The sequence below is a fragment of the Zalophus californianus genome, chromosome 6 (genome assembly GCF_009762305.2).
Source record: "Zalophus californianus isolate mZalCal1 chromosome 6, mZalCal1.pri.v2, whole genome shotgun sequence".
Lineage (NCBI taxonomy): Eukaryota > Metazoa > Chordata > Mammalia > Carnivora > Otariidae > Zalophus > Zalophus californianus.
In genome coordinates this window covers 12285111-12310694 of record NC_045600.1, presented here as the reverse complement: position 1 = coordinate 12310694, position 25584 = coordinate 12285111, and the positions used below count along the sequence as shown (strand labels likewise).

General features: G+C 37.9%; 1 protein-coding gene across 1 annotated transcript in view; it reads right to left on the bottom strand.

Annotated features, from left to right (window-relative positions):
- The window catches only part of CATSPERB (cation channel sperm associated auxiliary subunit beta), a 111330-nt gene that overhangs the window by 49269 nt on the left and 36477 nt on the right, over positions 1-25584 (bottom strand). Inside the window, 5 exon segments of the mRNA XM_027569473.1 lie at positions 12451-12595; positions 21205-21357; positions 22674-22838; positions 23454-23500; positions 23774-23840. Coding sequence (XP_027425274.1) covers positions 12451-12595; positions 21205-21357; positions 22674-22838; positions 23454-23500; positions 23774-23840 — 577 coding nt within the window.

Here is a 25584-nt window from a genome sequence, read left to right as displayed (position 1 = left end):
AGAATAATGGCTACCCTTGGAAGTATACTGATGAGAAAGTAGCATGAGGGAGCTTTCTGGAATACTGCAAATGTTCCATACCTCACTCTACTTTCCAACCCCTCCTAATATCACTCATAGTCATTTTTGTTTATTTTGTAATCATATGATGGCTGATCATTAGATTCTTAAATGCTCACTGTCTCAGCAAGTGTTCCAGCAAATACACCAAAAGATGAACCTGATACTAATAGAAATTGAATAAAGGCTTTGTTGACAGAATAGAGAATACATAAACACAGTGGTGAAGACCTGGGGAAACAGAGTAAGAATTTGGTGTTTTCTTCTTATCCTTGAACAAGGAAGGACCAATGAGGAGATTTTATGATGATAACACTGAATTCTGCTGGTGGATGTCGAGGACACAATACTGAGGTCAAGGAAACCTTGCTTTTTGAAGTCATATCAGAAACCTTTAGAAAGCGTGTTTAAAATCATATCAGAGACCAGAAGAAACTAGTTTGAAGCTAAACAGTCAAGAATGCTGACATATTAAAAACAACAACAACAACAACAACAACCAAAACCCAGCCTCACTCTTGTCTTGAAAACAATGTTTTTCATACTCTGGTTAGACCTAATCAGATATCTCCAAGTTTAGCCCAAATTCCAAATTTACCCAATAATCTACAAAAGTGCTACTTGAGCATTGTTTGGGGAGACCGTATTTCTGAAGGTAGATCTCCTTGCCTATTAAGCTCCTGAATTTCAGCTTTATTTCTTTACACAATTGATAGCTTCATTGTATTATGAATACCTAACAAAACGGACCAAAAAAATATGTATGAAAATTATCATCCTCTTTGAAGAAAACAGAGGAGTAAATCTTCATGACCTTGGATTAGGCCATGAATGGTTCCTTAGATAGGACACCAAAAGTATAAACAACAAAAGGAAAAATAAATTGGACTTCATCAAAATTAAAAATGTTTGTGCATCAAAAAGCACCATCCAGCAAGTCAAAAAAAATAACCCACAATGAAAGAAAATACACCCAAATCATGTATATGATAAGGGACTAATAGCCAAAATATATAAAATACTCTTACAACTCAACAATAAAAAGACAACCCAATTTTAAAATGGGCATAGGATTTGAACAGACATTTCTCCAAAGCAAATGTACAAATGGCCACTAACATGGAAAGTTGCTTAACATCATTAGTCCTTAGTAAAATGCAAATCAAAACCACAATGAGATACAATTTCTTATCCACTCAGGTAACTAAAATAAAAAAGACAGACAATAACAAGTGTTGGCAAGGATGTGGAAAAATAATGCTCATATGTTGCTGGTGGGAATGTAAAATGGTGCCACAGTTTGGCAGTTCCTCAAAATGTTAAACACAGAGGTACCATATGACCCAGCAGTTAGACTCTTATGTATATACCCAAGGGAACTGAAAGCATATTTCTACACAAAAATTTGAACATAAATTGTTCATAAAACCATTATTCATAAGAGCTAAAAACTGTTTAAACGTCGCTCATCAACCCAAATGTCCGGATAAACGAAATGTGCCATATCCATGAAATGGAATGTTATTCAACCACAAAAAGGAATGAAGTACTGATACCTGCTACAACATGGATAAAACTTGAAGACATGCTAAGTGAAATAAGCCAGTCACAAAAGGACAAAAAAAATGTATGATTCCACTTATATGAGGTTCCTAGAATAGTCAAATTCATAGGGACAAAAGTAGTTGTGAGGGGCTGGGGGGAAGGAAGAATGGGGAGTTATTGTTTAGTGGGTACAGAATTTTAGTTTGGGAAGATGGGAAAGAGGGTTATGGATGGTGGTGGTTGCACCACTTGATGCCACTGAACTGTACACTTAAACATGGTTAGAATGCTAAGTTGTGTGCTTAGGTATATTTTAGCACAAAATTAAGGAGCAAAAAACAAAACCAAAATCACCAGCAACAATCAAAAAAGAACAAAAGAACAATATGCCAAAACACACAAAAGAAAGCACTAAGGAAAGAAAGAGAAAATGTTGATGTAACAGGTCACACGACTCTACACCCAGCCCTTTGAGGTCATAATAAGAGAAGGAAGCTAAATCAACAAAATCCTGAGGACTCTCAGGAGTACGCTCCTAACAGGAGAGAAGTTGGCAGTGGATAAGATGGTACTCAAAGGAAAAGAAATCAAGTCCTCTTGAGCGTAGCCAGGTCTATCACCTTCCAAGGCACTGTACTGAGAGAACAGGTTCAAGTGCCACCTTGAGGAGGGGAAGCAAACAGGTCTCAAGAATAATCCACCTACATTACATTAGAGCAAATAGAAGGTCTGACCAGTGCTGCACACACTGTAATGATGAACTAGAGAAAAAGAAAGGAAGAGCAGGGACAGAAAGAAGACATCAAGAAGGAAAATGGGTAAACAGTTAGGTGGGGGAATAGCGGAGGGGAAGGGGAAAGAAAAGGCAAAGAAGGTACTAATAGCATAAAAATATATAAAGAATCCAGTGGAGACAAAGCCTATCCCAAGAGGAGGTAAATTTTCCCCCGTATTTTGCATCAAAGGACCTTAATAAATTAATAGATTCAACAAAACAAGACCTCAAAGACCTAATAATTGAATAACAAAATAAAATGAGAATGCAGATCATAGAGATACAGACATAAATGGAGAACCATGTTCTTTTATCATTCTAGGCTCCAAGACTGATTAACAAAATTCAACCAAGTTGGAAAAGATTGGGCACCTGTCAAGAAAGTCAATGAATGTGAGCGGTTTCTTTTACTGCACAAATAAACTGAGAGGAGCTATGTAGCCCTTGATCAATGAAATCACAGAATTAAAGTAGACGGAGAGCCATATATCATTTACACAACACCACCTCTTACAAGTCGTGTGATTTCAGTTGCATCAATTTAATTTGTAAAAGTAGGCTAATATTACCTACTTCAGCCAGTGCTGTGAATATTAAACAAGATGACATTTGTAACATGTTAAGCATGAATGCAGCTCGGTAAGTAGGAGCTATTATTGTCTTTTGGGAAAGTAAAACATCACAGAAATTGTCAATGAGAACATAGCATGATGATCCAGGGTTCCGCTCTTTAGGGCTGTTCATAGGATCCTACTATTGTAGATCCCAGTGCTCCATCACACCTTGGAAGGTACTGGGAAGACAGTAGAGCAGGAAGTACCAGGAGTCTGTCTGCTCACCTGGACAACAGTTGCATTGGCAGAATCTATCTGATGTAATTATTTTAGAATTCTGGAGTCTATCGAAGGCTTGCAACTTCCAGAGGAAGACTTGGACGGTAAATTGTGGTTAATTTCAGCCCTTAGCGGTAGCTACCCATCTTCCACTAAAGGCACCCAGCAGGGCTGTGCACACATTCCTGGGGCAGTTTACAGGAGCCAGGGTGGGCAAAAAGGACCCTATGCTCCAAATACTGGGGATCTGTGTTCCGATATTTTCATGGTAAAAAATATTTAACAGACTAGGAATAAAAGGAGATTACCTCAACATAATAAAAGCCATATATGAGAAATCCACAGTGAACATTATACTCAATGGTGAAAGACTGAAAACTTTTCCTCTAAGATCAGGAATGAGGCAAGGATGTCTGCTTTTTACCACTTCTACTCAATATAGTACTGGAAGTTTTAGCTAGAGCAATTAGGCAAGAAAAAATAAAAGGCATCCAAATCACAAAGGAAGAAATAAAATGATCTCTCTTCACAGTGATATGATCCTATACGTAGAAACCCTAATGATTCTACAAAAAAATTATTAGAATAAATGAATTCAGCAAAGTAGCACAATATAAAATCAACACAAAAAAAATCAGTTGTATTACACTAACAATGAATAATCAGAAAAGGAAATTAGGAAAACAATTCCATTTATAATACCATCCAAAAGAATACATAGGATTTAACTTAACCAAGGAGACTTAAGGCAACCCACAGAAGGGGAAAAAATATTTGCAAATGTTTGATAAAGGATTAATATGCAGAGTATACAGAGAACTTCTTTAACTTAGCGATTAAAAAAACAAGCAATCTGATTAATAAATTGGCAAAGGACCTGAATAGAAATTTCTGCTAAGAAGATATACAAATGGGAGGCGGAGCAAGATGGCGGAGGAGTAGGAGACCTAGATTTCATCTGGTCTCAGGAATTCAGCTGAATAGGGATCAAACCATTCTGAACACCTACGAACTCAACAGGAGATCGAAGAGGAGAGTAGCAACAGCTCTCTGAACAGAAAAGCGACCACTTACTGGAAGGTAGGGCGTGCGGAGAAGTGAATCCGAGGCGATATTCGGGAGGATAGACGGCGGGGGAGGGGCCTCCGCCGGCCGCTTCTGGCAAGTGCTAGAGCCGCAGAGCACAAAATCGGACCTTTTAGAAGTTGGCTCGGCGGAGGGACGTCGCTGCAGTGGCTAAGCGGGGGGTGGAATCCTCCCGGGACAGTGTGGTCTCAGGACCCTTGGGGTCACAGAGAGACCGGGGTGCCTGAGTGCGCCAGAGCTCCCAGGTATCAGAGCAGGGAAGCCGGCTGCAGAGACGGAGCAGAGTCGCGGGCTCTCAGCTCGGGGTTGCCATAAACTGTGATCTGCGGCCCAGTCGGGGCACGGCTCCCCCAGCAGGGACCCAACAAGCAGCAGATCCGGGGAGACTCCCCTTCCTTCCCGGGGAGGAGCGGTGCGGGAACGCACTGCAGGGATCTGCTGGGTTTGGAGACTCCGCGCGGGGTCGGGTGCCAGAGATAGCAACGCTCGATCACAGGCCGGGTGAGCACAGAGTGCGGCCGGAGACCGGGGACACGGGAGTGACTGCTTTTCTCTGGGGGCGCACTGAGGAGCGGGGCCCCGAGTGCTCAGCTCCTCCGGGTGGAGATTGGGAGGCCACCATTTCTGCCCTGGTCCTCCAAAGCTGTACCGAGAGCTTGCAGGGAACAAAAGCTCCTGAGAGCAAACCGGAGCAGCTTCCTTAGCCCGGACCGACAAGGGCGGGGCAATTCCGCCTCCGGCAAAGACATTTGGAAACCACAGCAACAGGCCCCTCCCCGAGAAGATCAGCACAAACAGCCAGCAAGCCAAGACCAAGTTGATCGATCAAGGAGAATAGGAGAACTCCAGCGCTAGGGGAATACTGCACATAGATTCATGGTTTTTTTTTTTTTTTTTTTTTTACCATGATTCATTATTTCATCAAAGTTAATTTTTGTTGACTGTTTTTTTTTTATTTTTCTTTTTCCCTTTTTCAACCAACATCTTATAAATCCCTTTTTTTTAAAAAAAATTTTTTTTTATTTTTCATTTTTAGAGTCATATTTTATCCCTTCATAGTAGTTACCCTTATTTTTGGCATATATATATAAGTTGTTCTCTCTTTAAAATTTTGAGGTACAGTTTCTTCTAACAGATCAAAATATACCCTAAATCACTAGTGTATGGCTTTGTTCTAGTCTCCTGCCTGATCACATTCTCTCCCTTTTTCCTTTTTTTTTTTTTCTTAAATCTTCTTTCTTTTTTCAAACAACTTATCTTACCAAGTCCTTTTATAAAATCTTTTATAATTTTCATCTTTACAGTCATCTTCCATCCCTTCATTGTATCAACCCTTATTTTGTACATATATGTCTTTCTTCCTTTAAAATTTTAGGAGGCACTTTTTTCTAACAGACCAAAATACGCCCAAAATCTAGTGTGTGGCACTGATCTATGCACTAGCCTGATCATATTTGATCATATTCTGCCTTTTTTGTATTGTTTTGTTTTTGTTTTTATCTTTTTTTTTTTCTCTTTCTTTTTTCTTTCTTTCCCTTTCTTTTCCCCTGGTTTCAAGTCTTTTCTGATTTGTATACAGTATATTTGCTGGGGACGTTGTAAACCTGTTAGCATTTTGTTCTCTCATTCATCTATTCTCCTCTGGACAAAATGACAAGACGAAAGAAATCACCTCAGCAAAAAGAACAAGAGGTAGTACCGTCAGCCAGGGACCTACTCAATATGGACATTAGTACGATGTCGGACCTAGAGTTCAGAATCATGACTTTAAAGATACTAGCTGGGCTTGAAAAAAGCGTGGAAGTTATTAGAGAAACCCTTTCTGGAGAAATAAAAGAACTAAAATCTAACCAAATCGAAATCAAAAAGGCTATTGATGAGGTGCAATCAAAAATGGGGGCACTAAATGCTAGGATAAATGAGGCAGAAGAGAGAATCAGCGATATAGAAGACCAAATGATGGAAAATAAAGAGGCTGAGAAAAAGAGAGAGAAACAACTACAGGATCACGAGGGCAGAATTCGAGAGATAAGTGATACGATAAGACGAAACAACATTAGAATAATTGGGATCCCAGAAGAAGAAGAGAGAGAGGGGCAGAAGGTATATTGGAGCAAATAATAGCAGAGAACTTCCCTAATGTGAGGAAGGAAACAGGCATTAAAATCCAGGAGGCACAGAGAACCCCTCTCAAAATCAATAATAATAGGTCAACACCCCGACATCTAATAGTAAAACTTACGAGTCTCAGAGACAAAGAGAAAATCCTGAAAGCAGCTCGGGAGAAGAGATATGTAACCTACAATGGTAGAAACATTAGATTGGCAACAGACCTATCCACAGAGACCTGGCAGGCCAGAAAGGACTGCAAGATATCTTCAGAGCACTAAACGAGAAAAATATGCAGCCAAGAATACTATATCCAGCTAGGCTATCATTGAAAATAGAAGGAGAGATAAAAAGCTTCCAGAACAAACAAAAACTAAAGGAATTTGCAAACACGAAACCAGCCCTCCAAGAAATATTGAGAGGGGTCCTCTAAGCAAAGAGAGAACCTAAAAGCAGCACAGAGCAGAAACGAACACAGACAACAGACAGTTAACAGTCACCTTACAGGTAATACAATGGCACTAATTTCATACCTTTCAATAGTTACCCTGAATGTAAATGGGCTAAATGCCCCAATCAAAAGACACAGGCTATCAGATTGGATTAAAAAACAAGACCCATCAATATGCTGTCTGCAAGAGACTCATTTTAGACCCAAAGACACTCCCAGATTGAAAGTGAGGGGGTGGAAAACCATTTACCATGCTAATGGACACCAAAAGAAAGCTGGGGTGACAATCCTTATATCAGACAAACTAGATTTTAAAACAAAGACTGTAATAAGAGATGAGGAAGGACACTATATCCTACTTAAAGGGTCTATCCAACAAGAAGATCTAACAATTGTAAATATCTATGCCCCGAACATGGGAGCAGCCAATTATATAAGGCAATTAATAACAAAAGCAAAGAAACACATTGACAACAATACAATAATAGTGGGGGACTTTAACACCCCTCTGACTGAAATGGACAGATCATCTAAGCAAAAGATCAACAAGGAAATAAAGACTTTAAATGACACACTGGACCAAATGGACTTCACAGACATATTCAGAACATTCCATCCCAAAGCAAAGGAATACACATTCTTCTCTAGTGCCCATGGAACATTCTCCAGAATTGATCACATCCTAGGTCACAAATCAGGTCTCAATCGGTACCAAAAGATTGGGATCATTCCCTGCATATTTTCAGACCACAATGCTTTGAAACTAGAACTCAACCACAAGAGGAAAGTCGGAAAGAACTCAAATACATGGAGGCTAAAGAGCATCCTACTAAAGAATGAATGGGTCAACCAAGAAATTAAAGAAGAATTAAAAAAATTCATGGAAACCAATGAAAATGAAAACACAACTGTTCAAAATCTTTGGGATACAGCAAAGGCAGTCCTGAGAGGAAAGTATATAGCAATACAAGCCTTTCTCAAGAAACAAGAAAGGTCTCAAATACACAACCTAACCCTACACCTAAAGGAGCTGGAGAAAGAACAGCAAATAAAGCCTAAACCCAGCAGGAGAAGAGAAATCATAAAGATCAGAGCAGAAATCAATGAACTAGAAACCAAAAGAACAGTAGAACAGATCAACGAAACTAGGAGCTGGTTCTTTGAAAGAATTAACAAGATTGATAAACCCCTGGCCAGACTGATCAAAAAGAAAAGAGAAATGACCCAAATCAACAAAATCATGAATGAAAGAGGAGAGATCACAACCAACACCAAAGAAATACAAACAATTATAAGAACATATTATGAGCAACTCTATGCCAGCAAATTAGATAACCTGGAAGAAATGGGTGCATTCCTAGAGATGTATCAACTACCAAAATTGAACCAGGAAGAAATAGAAAACCTGAACAGACCTATAACCACTAAGGAAATTGAAGCAGTCATCAAAAATCTCCCAAGAAACAAAAGCCCAGGGCCAGATGGCTTCCCAGGGGAATTCTAGCAGACATTTCAAGAAGAATTAATACCTATTCTCCTGAAACTGTTCCAAAAAATAGAAATGGAAGGGAAACTTCCAAACTCATTTTATGAGGCCAGCATTACCTTGATCCCAAAACCAGACAAAGACCCCATCAAAAAAGAGAATTACAGACCAATATCCTTGATGAACATGGATGCAAAAATTCTCATCAAAATACTAGCCAATAGGATCCAACAGTACATTAAGAGGATTATTCACCACGACCAAGTGGGATTTATCCCTGGGCTGCAAGGCTGGTTCAACATCTGCAAATCAATCAACGTGATACAATACATTAACAAAAGAAAGAACAAGAATCATATGATCCTCTCAATAGATGCAGAAAAAGCATTTGACAAAGGACAGCATCCTTTCTTGATCAAAACTCTTCAGAGTATAGGGATAGAGGGTACATACCTCAATATCATAAAAGCCATCTATGAAAAACCTACAGCGAATATCATTCTCAATGGGGAAAGGCTGAGAGCTTTTCCCCTAAGGTCAGGAACGCGGCAGGGATGTCCACTCTCACCACTGCTATTCAACATAGTATTAGAAGTCCTAGCCACAGCAATCAGACAACAAAAAGAAATCAAAGGCATCCAAATCGGCAAAGAGGAAGTCAAACTCTCACTCTTTGCAGATGATATGATACTGTATGTGGAAAACCCAAAAGACTCCACCCCAAAACTGCTAGAACTCATACAGGAATTCAGTAAAGTGGCAGGATATAAAATCAATGCACAGAAATCAGTGGCATTCCTATACACCAACAACAAGACAGAAGAGAGACAAATCAAGGAGTCGATCCCATTTACAATTGCACCCAAAATCATTAGATACCTAGGAATAAATCTAACCAAAGAGGCAAAGGATCTGTACTCAGAAAACTATAAAATACTCATGAAAGAAATTGAAGAAGACACAAAGAAATGGAAAAACGTTCCATGCTCATAGATTGGGAGAACCAACATTGTGAAGATGTCAATGCTACCTAGAGCAATCTACACATTCAACGCAATCCCCATCAAAATACCATCCACTTTTTTCAAAGAAATGGAACAAATAATCCTAAAATTTGTATGGAACCAGAGGAGACCCAGAATAGCCAGAGGAATACTGAAAAAGAAAAGCAAAGCTGGTGGCATCACAGTTCCGGACTTCCAGCTCTATTACAAAGCTGTCATCATCAAGACAGTATGGTACTGGCACAAAAACAGACACATCGATCAATGGAACAGAATCGAGAGCCCAGAAATGGACCCTCAACTCTATGGTCAACTTATCTTTGACAAAGCAGGAAAGAATGTCCAATGGAAAAGAGACAGTCTCTTCAACAAATGGTGTTGGGAAAATTGGACAGCCACATGCAGAAGAATGAAACTGGACCATTTCCTTACACCACACACAAAAATAGACTCCAAATGGTTGAAAGACCTAAACGTGAGACAGGAGTCCCCATCAAAATCCTAAAGGAGAACACAGGTAGCAACCTTTTCGACCTTAGCCGCAGCAACTTCTTCCTAGAAACATCGCCAAAGGCACGGGAAGCCAGGACAAAAATGAACTATTGGGATTTCATCAAGATAAAAAGCTTTTGCACAGCAAAAGAAACAGTCCACAAAACCAAAAGACAACCGACAGAATGGGAGAAAATATTTGCAAATGACATATCAGATAAAGGGCTAGTATCCAAAATCTATAAAGAACTTATCAAACTCAACACCCAAAGAACAAATAATCCAATCAAGAAATGGGCAGAAGACATGAACAGACATTTCTCCAAAGAAGACATCCAAATGGCCAACAGGCACATGAAAAAGTGCTCAACATCGCTCGGCATCAGGGAAATCCAAATCAAAACCTCAATGAGATACCACCTCACACCCGTCAGAATGGCTAAAATTAACAAGTCAGGGAATGACAGATGTTGGCGGGGATGCGGAGAAAGGGGAACCCTCCTACACTGTTGGTGGGAATGCAAGCTGGTGCAACCCCTCTGGAAAACAGTATGGAGGTTCCTCAAACAGTTGAAATTAGAGCTACCGTTCGATCCAGCAATTGCACTACTGGGTATTTACCACAAAGATACAAATGTAGGGACCCGAAGGGGTACGTGTACCCCAATGTTTATAGCAGCAATGTCCACCATAGCCAAACTGTGGAAAGAGCCAAGATGCCCATCGACGGATGAATGGATAAAGAAGAGGTGGTATATATACACAATGGAATATTATGCAGCCATCAAAAGGAATGAGATCTTGCCATTTGCAACGACGTGGATGGAACTGGAGGGTGTTATGCTGAGTTAAATAAGTCAATCAGAGAAAGACATGTATCACATGACCTCACTGATATGAGGAATTCTTAATCTCAGGAAAGAAACTGAGTGTTACTGGAGTGGTTGGGGGTGGGAGGGATGGGGTGGCTGGGTGATAGACATTGGGGAGGGTATGTGCTACGGTGAGCGCTGTGAATTGTGCAAGACTATTGAATCACAGTTCTGTACTTCTGAAACAAATAACGCAACATATTTTAAGAAAAAAGAAAAAGAAGAAGATAACAGGAGAGGAAGAAAAGGGGAGTATGTCAGAGGGGGAGACGAACCATGAGAGATGATGGACTCTGAAAAACAAACTGAGGGTTCTAGAGGGGAGGGGGGTAGGGGGATGGGTTAGCCTGGTGATGGGTATTGAGGAGGGCACGTTCTGCATGGAGCACTGGGTGTTATGAACAAACAATGAATCATGGAACACTGCACCAAAAACTAATGATGTAATATAGTGATTAACATAACAATAAAAAAATTAAAAAAAAAAGAAGATATACAAATGGCCAATAAACACAAGAAAAGATGCTCAATCATTAGGAAAATGCAAATCAAAACTAAGAGACACTACTTCACATCCATTAGGATGACCACTATCAAAAGAAAAACAAAAACAAAACTGAAAATAACAAGTGTTGGCAAGGATGCAGAGAAATTTAAACTCTCTTATACTGGCAGTGGGAATGTAAAATGGTACAGCTACTGTGGAAAAGAGAATTGTAAGGTCTAAAAAGTTAAAAACAGAATTACCATGCAGCAATTCCACTTCTGGGTATATACCCAAAAGAGTTGAAAGCAGGCTTTCAAAGGGATATTTGTACACCTATGTTCATAGCAGTGCTATTCAAAATAGCTAAAACATGAAAGTGACACAAATGTCCCTTGTTGGATGAATAGATAAGCAAAATGTCATATATATATATGTATATATATATATATATATACATATATATATACACACACACACAATGGGATATTATTTAGCCTTACAAATGAAGGAAATTCTGATACATGCTACAACATGGTTATACCTTGAGAACATTCTGCTAAGTGAAATAACCCAGTCACAAAAGGACAAATACCATATGATTCCACTTATATGAGGTACCTAGAGTAGTCAAAATCGTAGAGACAGAAAATAGAATGGTGGTTGCTCGGGCTGTGGAAAGGCAGAAAATGAGGATTTATTATTTTAATTTTATTTTTTAAAGATTTATTTATTTATTTGAGAGTGAGAGCATGTGCACGCGCAAGTGAGAGCATGTGCGGGGGTGGGCAGAGGGGTAAAGGGAGAAGAGATTCTTAAGCAGACTCTGTGCTGAGCACGGAGCCTGACAGGGGGCTCGGTCTCACAACCCTGAGGTCATGACCTGAGCCTAAACCAAGAGTCAGTCACCCAACTGGCTGTACCACCCAGGAGCCCCCATGAGGATTTATTTTTTAAGGGCTATAGAGTTTCAGTTTTACAAGATAGAAAGCATTCTGGAGATGGATGGTGCTGATGGCTGCAGAAAGTTTGAACGTATTTAATACCACCAAACTGTATACTTAAAAATGAGTAGGATGGTCAGCTTTATCTTATGCATATCTTACCACGATGAAAATAATTTTTAAACACCTGTTACCTCTAATAGGTTTGAGACTTTAAGATTAGTTGATTAGTATGGCAGTTTTTTTTCATCTATGTTCTAATCCCTGGCTCACATGTAGTTCTTACACCAATAAAAGTGAATTTCTCACCTGCCTTTGTCAAGTAAACATTTCCACTTTGGGAAACAAAAGTAATATCTGAAGTATAAAAACTATGGTAAGTATTCTTTATGATATCATCATGAAAATCAGCCAATAATTCGAAGGTGTTGCCGCCGTCGACTGAAAGCCATACCTAAGGGAATGAAAAGATAATACCTCTCAAGAGGCTGCCCTCTGTCAGCATTAACCTATCAGCCTGATCTTCCTACATAAGGGAAGTCGGACAGCATGGCCTTTCTCATACTCCCACATCCATCACATGCACGCACGCACATACAGACTCCTTACCCACTTGGTCAACACTCTCTAGTTCCTTCCTAGAGTTCGGATGACAGTGTATGTGGCAGAGTCTCAGGTCAACACAGTGTGCATGGTGAATGTGTAAAAGAATGAAGTTATCCAATCATCTCCCAAGTGGGGTCCCCTTGGTCATAAAAGGATGAAGTGCTGGGTGTACTTGGATATGAAAGAGACAGCTTACCTCATACTGACATAAGACTTTATGTTCCAGGCATCTGGAAAACATGTATGTGAACAATGAGCCCATTGACGCTTGCAAGAGTGGGTGTCCTGGGACCTTAGTAAATCTTCAAATATCCTCTACCACGTAAGTTTCTCTATTCCCTCAACTTTCAGTTAAGAGTTGCTTGAAGATAAATCAGATCCTGTATTGGATGAATCCTGCTTGCTTGGTACCTCTTTTAATGGCCTAAGTCTTATTCAGATGAAGATTTCAGGTTTTTAAAGTTCTTTTTAAAAATTAATTTTAATGACAAGTTATACCTGACAATAGGGTTTTCTTAAATTTAAAACATTGTAAATGCAGCTGAAGTCTCTTTGACCACCATCCAAATAATTTTCCTTTTTTTTTTAACCTTATGTTATATAATTGTGGTCTCCTCTGTCCCAGAGGTAACCACTGTTTTATATTTTAAAATGTCTACATTTATATATATATATATTTTTTTTTTTCTATAACTATGTCTTTCTATATCTGGTTGCCATACTAGCACTTTAGACTATCTTTAACCTTGCACGGGATTGCATGTTTAGGGCATGCATTATTACAGAGAAAATGTACTGAACAACACATGGAGACTTCTATCACTCAGAAATTAGTGCTCATTGCTGACATAGCACAATCCATACTCCAAGATATGGGAGCCTCCAATTTTACTTTGGCTTTGGCTCCTGCAAATGTTACTAGTGAGCATGGTGGTGGGTGGGTGGGTGAGGGAAGGTACTTGGACCAATACATTCAAAATGTTATCATACTGTACCTATTGTTCTATAAGTTACATTTGCCACTCAACAAACATATCTCAGATCATTTTATATTAGCTCATGGAGATCTCCACATTCTTCTATTTTGCCACATAGTATCCAATATTATGGATATACCATACTGAAGATACTCTATTTTCCTACTAATGGACACCTAAACGTTGTATCAAAATGCTCACTGTTATAGACAATACTGCAAGGAGCATTCACTCACCTGTCTCTCTGTACTAATGTTGAAGTGTATCTCTAGAGCAGATACTGAAAAATTGAGTTGCTGAGTTAGAGGCTATGCATATTTGTATAATTTTAATAGAAATGCTAAAATGCTTTTCAATTTCCCTGAACCACTTTATATTCCCATTAGCAGTGTATTCCCAAACCTCACAAATGCTTGATATCATCAAAAATTTACTTTTAATTTTTACTGATTACCTGAATGAAAACAATGGCATCTCATTGCATTTTTTCAATTTTAAATTATTGATCCATGTACAGCTCACTTTTATTTTTCTTATGTTATTTCATAATGAACATGTGTGAACTGACATTCTAACCCAAGAATTAGCATGTTGCTAGTACTTTGCTTTTTCTTCTTTCTCTCCATTCCTATCATCCTGCATCTTCCCTTGGAGATATCCTATATTCTGAAATGAAATTTGTGTTTTCACAATTTTTTTTAGTTTTAGCAATATATATGTATGCATGTTTAAGTAATATATTGCTTAAATTTCCTTTTTGCTCTTTATAAAAAGATACCATCCATATATTGTCTTCTAAAACTTACTTTTCCTCCTCTCAACATTATTTACTTATATTCATACTTGTTGCATATAGCTCAGTTCATTTGCTTTTATATTGCTGTAAAATAGTTCATTATGTGAATGAACTGCAATTTATTTATTCATTCTCCTATTCATGGTCATCTGGACTATTTTCAGTTATTTAATGCTATTACTAACAGTGCTATGATGAAAATTTTACGATTTTTCCTCATATATGTGTTTCCCTTGCCAAAAAAAGCGAAATTGGTGAGTCGTAGCATATGCAACCATTGTAATTTACAAGATAATAATGCCAAATTGCTTTCTAAAATAGTTGCTAGTAATTTACTCTCCCATCAGCAATGGATAAGAGATCTGATTGATCCATATCCTTGTCAACATCTCATGTTCAGATGATTGTGTGGGTTTCCATTTTCCTTCTGTTAATGTGGTGTATTATATTTACTAATTTTCATATGTTGAACGACCCTTGCATTCCAGAATTAAATCCTATTTGCTCATGGTATATATAATCCTTTTAATGCACTCTTTAATTCAGTTTGCTAGTATTATGTTGAAGACATTTGCATGAATGTTCTTTGGGGATATTGATTTCTAGTTTTCTTTTCTTATAGTGTACTTATCTGGCTTTGGTATTAGGGTGACACCGGCCTCAGAGAGTGACCCTGAAAATGATCCTTCTTCAATTTTTTGGTAAGAGTTTGAGGAGGATTGGTGTTAATTCTTTAAATATTTAGAACAATTCAATCAATAAAGCCATTTGGTCTTGGGATTTCCTTTGTTGGGAGGTATTTGATTACTCAAATTTCTATTCAAGTCCTCTGCCAATTTATTAATCAGATTGCTTGGTTTTTTTATTGCTGAGTTGTAGAAGTTCTCTATATATACTGCATATTAATCCCTTATTCAATCTTGTAACTAGTTTTTGGTCTGTTCAGATTTTCTATTTCCTCATGATTTACTATTGGTAGGTTATGGGTTTCTAGGAAATTATCCATTTCTTCTAGGTTATCCAGTGTGCTAGCATATAATTTTTCATAATCTCATAATCCTTATTTCCGTGGTATCAGTTGTAATGTCTCATCTTTAATTTTTTATTTTAGTTGACTCTTCTTTTTTTCTTAGTGACTATAGCTAAGGGTTTATCAATTTTGTTGAACTTTCAAAGAACACAGCTCTTAGTTTTAATGATTTTTTTTCTATTATTTTTGTATTCTCTATTGCATTTATCTCTGCTCTAGTCTTTATTATTTCCTTCCATGTGCTAACTTTGGGTTTGATTTCTTCTTTCTATAGTTCCCTAAATTGTAAAGTTAGGTTGTTGATTTGAGATTTTTCTTCCTTATTAACCTGTGGGTTTATAGCTATAAACTTCCCTATTAGTATCGTTATTGCTGCATCCCATAAATTTGGTGTGTTTTGGTTTCATTTTATTTTTCTTAAGATATGTTCTAGTTTCCCTTCTTCTTTTTTATTATGTTGTTGGCCACTGTATAGTACATCATTAGTTTTAGATGTAGTGTTCAATGATTCATTAGTTGCATATAATACCCAGTGCTCATCACAACACGTGCCCGAGTTTCCCTTCTGACTACTTCTTTGACTCATTGGTTGTTTAAAAATGTATTGATTAATTTCCATATACTTGCGGATTTTCCAGTTTTCTTTCTGCTATCGATTTCTAGTTTCATTCCATTGCAATTAGAAAAGACATTTTTCATAATTTTAGTCACTTTAAATGTGTTGAGACTTGTTTGGTGGCCTCGCTTATGTTCTGTCCTAAAGAATGCTCTGTGTGTATTTGAGAAGCATTTATATTCTGCTGTTGTTGAGTGGAGTCATCTGATTATGTCTGTTAGGTCTAATTGGCCGACAATGTGGTTCATGTCTTCTATGTCCTTATTTATCTTCTGTCTGGTTTTTCTATCCATTATTGAAAGTGGGGTATTGAAGGCCCCAACTGTTCTGTTTCTGTTTCTCCCTTCAGTTCTTTTAAAGTTTGCTTCATGTATTAACTCTGATGCTTGGTGCATGGACAATTTTAATTGTTATATCTTCTTGGTGAATTGACCTTTTATTATTATATAATGACCTTGTCTCTTATAACACTTTGTGACTTACAGTTTATTCTGTATGACATTAATATAGCCAGCCCTGTTCTCTTTTGGTTACCATGTGCACGGAATTTTTTTTTTCAATCTTTTCACTTTCAGCTTATGTGTGTGCTTAGATCTAAAGCGAATTTCTTATAGACAGCATATGGTTGCATCCTGGGTTTGTTGTTGTTGTTGTTGTTGTTTGTTTTTATGCATTCAACTTATTTTTGTCTTTTGATCGGGGAATTTAATCTATATGCATCTAAAGTAATTACTGATATGGAAGGATTTACTATTGTCATTTTGTTTATTGGTGTTTTTTGTGTCTTGTAGCTTTCTGTCCCTCCTCCTTTCCCTTCTTACTGCTTTCCTTAACATTTCATTGATCATTTGTAGTGACATTCTTTGATTCCCTTATTTTCTTGTGCATATATCCTAAATATATTTTCTTCGCGGTAATCATTGCAATTACATAAAACATTTTAAAGTTATAACATTCTTTTAAATCTGATAACAACTTAACTTCATTGCATGCAAAATCTCCTCTTACACAGCTCTACCTCCCCACTTTGTGTTCCTGATGAACAAATTACATCTTTTTATTTTATATAGTCATTAACATAGATTTTTGGTTTTTAAAAGTTATCTTCTCATTTAAATTCTATACAAGAATTAAAAGTGAATTTATGCACCATAATTACATTAATACAAAATGCTAAACTTGTCCATGTATTTACATTATTGGAAAACTTTTTATTTTCATGGGACTTCATGTTGCTGTCTGATATCCTTTATTTTCACCTTGAAGGACTCTCTTCAGCATTTTTTTTTTTTGTCCCCCCAGAACATAATCTTATGGAAGTTCTCTTGTATGGAGTGAGTCACTTTCCTCTCATTTCTTTCAAGATTCTCTTTGTCTTTGACTTTTGACATTTTGATTATGTGTCTCAGTGTTAGTCTTTTTGATTTATTGTGATTGGAATTCTTTAAGCTTCTTAATCTGTGTGCCCATTTCTTTCCTCAGATTTGGGAAATTCCAGCCATTATTTCTTTAAATAAGCACTCTCTGCCCCTTTTTCTCTCTCTACTTCTGTAACTCCCATATTGCATTGATATGTCTGTTTGATAGTCCCTATAAATCCCTGAGGCTTTCTTCACTTTTCTTCATTCTTTTTGCTTTTTGTTCTCTGATTTGGTGATTTCAAACAGCCTCTCCCCAAAGTTTGCTGATTCTTCTGCTTGATCACGTCTGCTGTTCAACTCCTCTAGTGAGTATTTCAGTTCAGTTATTCCATGTTTCAGGCCCAGAACTTCTGCTTGACCTTTTTATAGTTTCTCTTTTTGATATTCTCCATTTGTTCATTATTTTCTAGATTTCTTTTAGTGTTCTATCTGTGTTGTCTTCTAGCTCATTGAGCATCTTTTTGTCGGGCAGCTCGTAGGTCTACATTTCTTTAGGGTCATTCTCTAGGAATTTATTCTGTTCCTTTGATTGGGCCATGTTTCCCTGTTTCTTTGGCATGCCTTGTCATGCTATTATTTTGAGATGTGGGCATTTGATTACACAACCACTTCTCCCAGAGTTTATGGACTGGCTTCATGCAGACCCTTACCAATCAGACCAGCTAGAGGTTCTAGGACTTCTGAAATCTCTTATAAGGATGCATTTTCTCTGGCTTGTGCTGTGTTTTTAGTTGTCTCAAATTGCCTAAGCAGTTTATCCCTCTCCTTTCAGACACCCATAAGCTCTTGCTGCCCCTGGCATGTGGGTGTAGAACTGCAGCTCTGAAGTGCTACAGTGATCATAACTGTTTTCAACAGATTCTCAACAATGCTGCCAGTTCCATCAGTGCTCTGAGTCAGATGAAACAGATTACCCCGACCGGCCAGAACCGGCCAGAATGTTGGACGCTCAGTTCATTATTTTGTTTCTATCCTGAGGGAGGATCTCTGGTGGGGGAGGTTTCCTCCACGTTGTGCTGCATTAAGTCATATAGGAGGAGAAGTGTGGGTGGTTATGGAAAATGCTGCAAGTTTTCCTACCCCTTTCGTTGGAATCTCTTCGGCTTTAGGTTGGTCTGGATGCTGTAGTTTCTCAAATGGATTCCAGAGTTCTTACAAAGGTATTCTGCTTGGCATCTTGTTAAACTGGTGTCTCTGGAGGAAAGGGAGGGTCTGAACATTCCTGTTCTACCATCTTGCCAACATTACTCCCCTTGTTTCGCCAGTTTCCAAACAAGTCCTGTCAGTGCTCTGGGTTAGGCAAGATAGGAACCAGTCCCTTGAGTAGCCCTCAGACAAGCCAGAGTGTTGCATGCAAGGTCCACTCTTGTTTCTATCCCTTGAGAATCCCTTGAGCAGGAGGATTCCTCCTGGTTGTGCCACACTAGGGTGGCTGGAGGTAGGGCACAGATGGGCAAATTTTCCTGCTCCTTTTATTAGAATCCCTTTTTGGTTTTGCATTGGTTGGGGTGCTGTAGCTAATCACCTGGTCTCTAGAGTTTTTGCAAAGGTACTCTGATCTGTATATTGTTGCTGACTCAATGTGTGTGGGAGAACAAAGGCCTAAACCTTCTTAATCTGCCATCTTGCAGACCCAGAATTCTTTTTAATGAAAGTGATGCTATTTTTTTTTATGGTTACTGTTTTTTTTAAAGTCTTGTTTTAAAATGCTTTCCCCACCTTGATTTAAGAAAGATATTCACTTATATTTTCCTTTAGAAGTTTTTATATTTAAATTATTAATCCATTAGGAGTTGGACTTGATGTATGCTGCAGTGTGGGTATGTATTTCAACATTTTCCCTGTGTAACCAATATTTCCCATCCCGTTTTGAGCAATCTCTTCTTTTTCCCTCAGAAGAGTCAAACAATTTTTGGCTTCTATCAACATTCTAGATATGATGGGGCTATTCGTGGGCTTTCTATTTCATTCCACTGTTCCTGAGTCAAAACCACAGTATCATAATTACTACAACTTTTTAAAAAGTGTGAATATCTGGTAATGCAGATCCCTCATCCTTATTCTTCTTTCTAAGTGTCTTGGTTATTCTTGGTCTTTTGTTTTTCCGTATATACTCTTTTTTTGCTTTATTTACATTTTTTAAAAACTGAGGTAGAATTGACATATACCATATATACTTTAGAATTAACTTAAACCCTACAACAAGCCTTGAGATTTTGATTAAAGTTGTATTAGATATAGATTAATTTGAGGAAGAAATTATAAGACAAGTTTTCCTATCCCTAAGTATGTTTATACCCATTTCTTTATAAAGTTTTAAATGTCCTTCAATAAAGTTTGTAATTTTCTACATATAGATCTTAGGAATCTTAGATTTATTCTTATGTATAGTTTTGTTTAAAGGTACTATTTTTAAGTAATCTCTACACCAACGTGGGGCTTGAACTCACAACCCTGAGATCAAGAGTCACATACTCCACCGACTGAGCCAGCCAAGTGCCCCACTTCACAGTTTTTTTGTATGTCATTTTGCTTTGTTTTGTTTTTGCTATTGTAAATAATGTCATAAAAATTATGCTTTTATATTTGTTGATCATGTGCAGAGATGAAATTGACTTGCCCTTCCACATTGTTTAACTTTTCTGCTTCTTTTAATAATTTGTATGTATCTTTTAAATTTTCTATATGGGCAATCATATTTTCTGCAAGTAAATAGTTTGTTAATGACTTTTTAATATTCATGCCTTTGATTTCTTAATTTTTTTTCTTTGTCTTATTGCATTCCTTTCTGTGTACTCTTTTACTTCTTAATAATTCCTTGGTAAAACTCCAACTGTGGTTAAATACAACTGTCTTTTCCACTATGTATGGACTCCCACAACTCAACACAGAGAAGAATATTCAATAATGCTGAATTGGTCGCACTTGGAGTTCATAAGCACAAAGCATAAGCAATCATACTGAATTCCCTCAGTCAGTCCACTCTCCCACCCCCACCCCCCACCCCCGGGGCAATTATTTCACTCTGTTCTCTTTTTTCAAATGCCTAACACTCCTCCATCCTCACTCTCAAATAATAATTTTGATTTTTTTGAGAAAAATAAAAGGTAAATTCCCACACCCTTCCATTACATCTACCCAATTATCAGCTTTGGAATCCAAAAACTCTCCCTTCTTCCTTTTACTATAGGAGCTCCTAAGACCAACCTGTCTTCTAGTTCATAGATTGCATCTCCTCTCAACTACTTAGAAATGTCACTCCAGCAACTCTTCCTCTCTCTCTCTCTCTCTCTCACCTGCACCATCAGTTTTTCTCTCTCTCCTGAATAATTCCCATCAGCACAGCCTAATTCCTTCTGTCTCTTAATCTTCTCTTGACCTCCCTTCCTCCCGCTACCATTGCTGCATTTCACTGCTCTACTTTTCACCAAAACTTTGCAAAAGATATGTTTCTATTGCTGTCACTAATTCCTCTCCTCTCATTCTCTCTTCACTGGGCCTTTGACCTCCCTGATCATCAGAGTGACTCTGTTCTTTACCTGATGTACAACCACTCACCATAGAATAAGTGAATGATTCACACCTACACTAGAGCATGAAATTTCATGTGTACGTACCTGATTACCATAAGCATACAGAAAATGGCTTCGTGGATGGAATACCATTCCAACAGGAGAAGAGAATGATGAAGGAAATACGAAAAGTGGAAATTTTGGTTTTAATCCTGGCTTGTTATTTTTTAGGATGCTCACAGAGGCAATGGTGCTTTTCTAGAAATAGAGAAGCAAACCATGAACAAATCAGAAGAATATTACCATTAATATTACTTAGACTATGTTACAATTTCTTGTGTTTCCTGTTACTTGGGTTTTGATTAAGGTAGGGACACATCCATTAACACAGCATAGAACTGGAAGGATTAACAACCATCAATATGTCTTTGAGAACAAAGGCCTCCCCCTGCCTTATGTGTCCATTTTGTAAATGTTGAACAGGAAGTTCAGGAGATTAAATTAAATTCGTCCAAGCTTCTATAATAAATGGCATGGGAAAGTTTTATTATAGAACCACTGCTGAACTCCAAAGACAGACTCCAACGCCCATGCTTACAACTGTGATGGCAAACTACCTTTTTAAGTGTGGTTGCCTGGGCTACATTCCAGTTCTATTGGATCATGATGCTGTAGGGGGTCAGAATGTGTACCTCAAGATATGCCACTGTGGTATAGAGATTATCGTTAGCTGCAGACGTTTAAGATTCAACAGATGCAGAAAAAAAGCCTTTCCTTTTCTGACTAAAAGCAGGAACTTCTGAGAAATAAGGCTACCATTAATTCTTCTTCAGAACAGATCTACTCCCAGAAGGGAGAATGCAAATAAAACCTACCCCAATTCCCTCCTCCTGGGGAGTTTTATGGCCCTGAGGAGATGGGAAAACCACTCATACCTGTATAAACAAACATTATCACAAACTTTCTTATCGCCTATTTGCTCCCTTGATAACCCATTATCTTTTCACTTGTTTTTCCATAAGTGCCTTTCTCAACTGTCCCTTTAAACTATTAAGATGATATATAGCCCCCAAATTTAACCACCTTCTAGAGTTTCTCCTTACTGATTTCCACCCATGTGTATGTACGCTGCATGCATAAATCGTTTTCTCTTCTCCTGTTGATCTGTCTTTTATCAGTTTAGTTTGCAGGGCCCCAATCACTGAACAAAGGAGGGTAGAGAACAACAATTTTTTTCTCCCCTAAAATTACGAGTCTAAGGCTAGTTCCATTTTTTGTTCCTTTAAACTATCTAATGGAACCTTAACTTTATATAAACCAAGCTCAGCTTATATTCTCCTGGAGCATAAGCAAAGAAGAGTCACTATGAAAAGAGCATCCTATTTTCCACTTTCATCAAACTGAATGACCAGCAGAGGCAAGAAATCTCTAGAGTGCCTTAAACTATATTATTAACCATAAATAATTTTGCTGTATCTAATTTTACCAACTTCTACTGCTACAGATAAAAAAGACTTTGGAAATAAATGTTTGCTAAGATAAATTTTCATTGTTGTATCATCAAGAGCAATCACCTTATGGCCTACTTGGCTGGAGAAGAGGTAAATTCCGGCACTATGCTCTTGGTCAACAAGAAATGTTATCACAGTTGAAGGAAAAGATTTCATTCCTTTTAAAATATGAGGTAAGCAAGGTAACCATTCGTGAAATGGTTCTTTGGTATAAAAACAAGAGCTTGACTACAGAAAGAGAAAGGAAAAGTTAATGCCATTTTTTAAAAAATGTAAGTTCTAATCAGTTATCTTAAGCAAACAAACTGGCAAACCACTGTGTTGTCCCGTCTGACCACAAATAATAGTGATAACTCTTTGATGTCTATGCTTCTCTTCTGGGAATGGGAGTCCAGAAAACACTGCAAAGCATCTCTTTCTGGCGTGGGTTGTTTTTCTAGAACTACTGTATAGGTCCGGGTTTAACATCACTAGGTAACTGCCACTAAACCCAAGTAGAGGCACAACTGGGTGCAAAGAGGGATGAAGGCTTTCAGCCTGTAGAATTGCCATCTTTTAGGTGAATAACAATCCATGAAACAATCCAAGAAATAAAATTTCTTACCTTTTAAAATAATACCAAGGGCACCTGCGTGGCTCAGTTGGTTAAACGTCTGACTTCAGCTCAGGTCATGATCTCAGGGTCCTGGGATCGAGTCCTGCACTGGGCTCCGTGCTCAACAGGGGAGTCTGCTTCTCCCTCTCCCTCTGCCCCTCCCCCCGATTGTGTGCGCTCTCTCTCACTCTCTCTCAAATAAATAAATAAAATCTTTAAAAAATAAAATAAAATATTTAATACCATACCTCACTTAGAGTCCTGTTTCTCTCAAAGGTGATAGTAACATAATCAACTATAAAACATAAAGGTACAGAAATTACAAGCAGTATCTATATTTCTAAACTATCATTAATTAAGTATACACAAATGCAATTTTTTTTGCACTTATAACAGAGCGTGCCTATTGTCTCAGACTTAATTTTTCCCCTCAGTTTTAGGCCATTGACTTATATAAAGCAAGCCTACCTTTCTACTTTATCCTATTTTTATTTTATGTCATTTTACTTAATCTTTATATGCCATCTATGTTGAAAAAAAAGCCTGTTTATATCTCTTCTCAATTTACCTTCAAAGTGTTCTCTGTTAGCAAAACATTTTTCATTATACCACAATTTTCCTTTGACATAGTCAACCTACACGAATAAATGAAGAAATAAAAATATCATTTAGGGAATAGGTAGACTTAAGGTATAAAATTGAAAAACTTAATAAAAAAATTCTAAAGTATGATAGTTTAGGAATGGGAGGCAAATAAAGGGGGAAAATTGTATGCCAACAAAGGAAAAGGTTGTAGAGTGAGGGCAAGGGACAAGAATATGCATTTTGAACAACACACATGAAAGGAATAAAAAGGAAAGAAACTTCATGTTGAATTGGCCTCTGTTGGTGACAGATGCTGGGGTCGGTCATATAAGACTGTCATTCTGGAGCTACGAGAAGCTGTCAGGCAGTTACCACAGTCATGATGGGTCACATGTTTATAGATTGTATATGTTGGATATGAATTATGTGTGAGAGGTTGAAGATGGTTTTGTTATAGCAAGAGTCCCGTGTTCAAAGTATTGTTGAGACAAAAGGAAGACCTTGCGTTTTTATAGACCAGCAATAAAGTCTCTATAATCTGTGCATTAAAAGTCTTTTAAATAGATGTCCTAAAATAGATTGTGGTGATGGTTACACAACTCTGTGATTGTACCAGAGGCCATTGAACTGCATACTTTAAATGGGTGAATTTTGTGCTATGTGAATTATATCTCGATAAAACTTCCAAACAAAAAAAGCACTTCAAAATGGAATGGACAACAATTTATTTGAATGGTGCAGTATCTTCAGGCTAAGCTGTTACATCAAATGAACCTTTAGAGTTCTTATGTAAATCTTTAGGTTTGCAGGATACCGTAATTATCATTATAATATCCAGGCAATTGATCTAGAATTTTTATTAGGCCTTGATTTATTCCTTTTCTTTCTTTTTAGAGTCCTTGTGTTTTTCCTACCTGGAAGCAAACTGGTAAAAGTCCAGTGAATATCCTTGGGAATAATTTAAGCTGACCAGGTTGGCCTCATTCCCAGGATGAGCTCAGGATGCAGAGATTGGTCAGGAATGAGAACATGATCCAAGTCAGGTTAATGAGTCAGCCCAGACCTCCCAGAGCTCCAGGGAAAGAATAGCTCATTCTCTACTACTAAACTGACAACATCAAAACCTGGTGCCTATTCCTACTAACAACTGGAGAAAACCAACTGAGAATGAAGCTAATTTAGAGGAAAAGAGACCCAAACGCGGAAAAGACAGCGTCCTACAGACATCTATTAGGCACTAAATCCAGTCTGTCTGGAAGCTGGATCCATCGCCACCTTGAATTCCCTACTTATATGAGCCAATAGCTTCTCCTTTGCTAAAATCACTTTTAGTTTGGTTTCTATCGTTTGCCTTCAGAAGGTTCTGACTATCCGTGTAAGGGCGAGAATCCAACTATTTTTCTAATAGTTGGATTTTGTATCACGAACCGTGCGGAGGTTGTTCTTATGTGACATGACTTAATCACTTCACCCGACACGTAAGTATTGTTATGCCCATTTTAAAATGAAGCAGTTGAGGTCCAGAGGGTGATAAAGCTGGTTCAAAGTTCACTGTGACATGACTAATAAGACAGTGCAAGATGTGGCTCTCGGTCTCCATTTACTCATACACTGATTCCGCAAATATTTACTGAGACCCCCAATCTGCAAGGTGGCGTGGTACCTTACTCGCATACGATGGCAGATAAGACAGTCCTTGACATGACACCTCAAGTCTCAGGAGGCTGGTCAGTGGGCCACTCAGAGGAAGGTGAGGGTGGTGAATGAGAGGAAGTAGTGTTGAAAGCTTTGGAG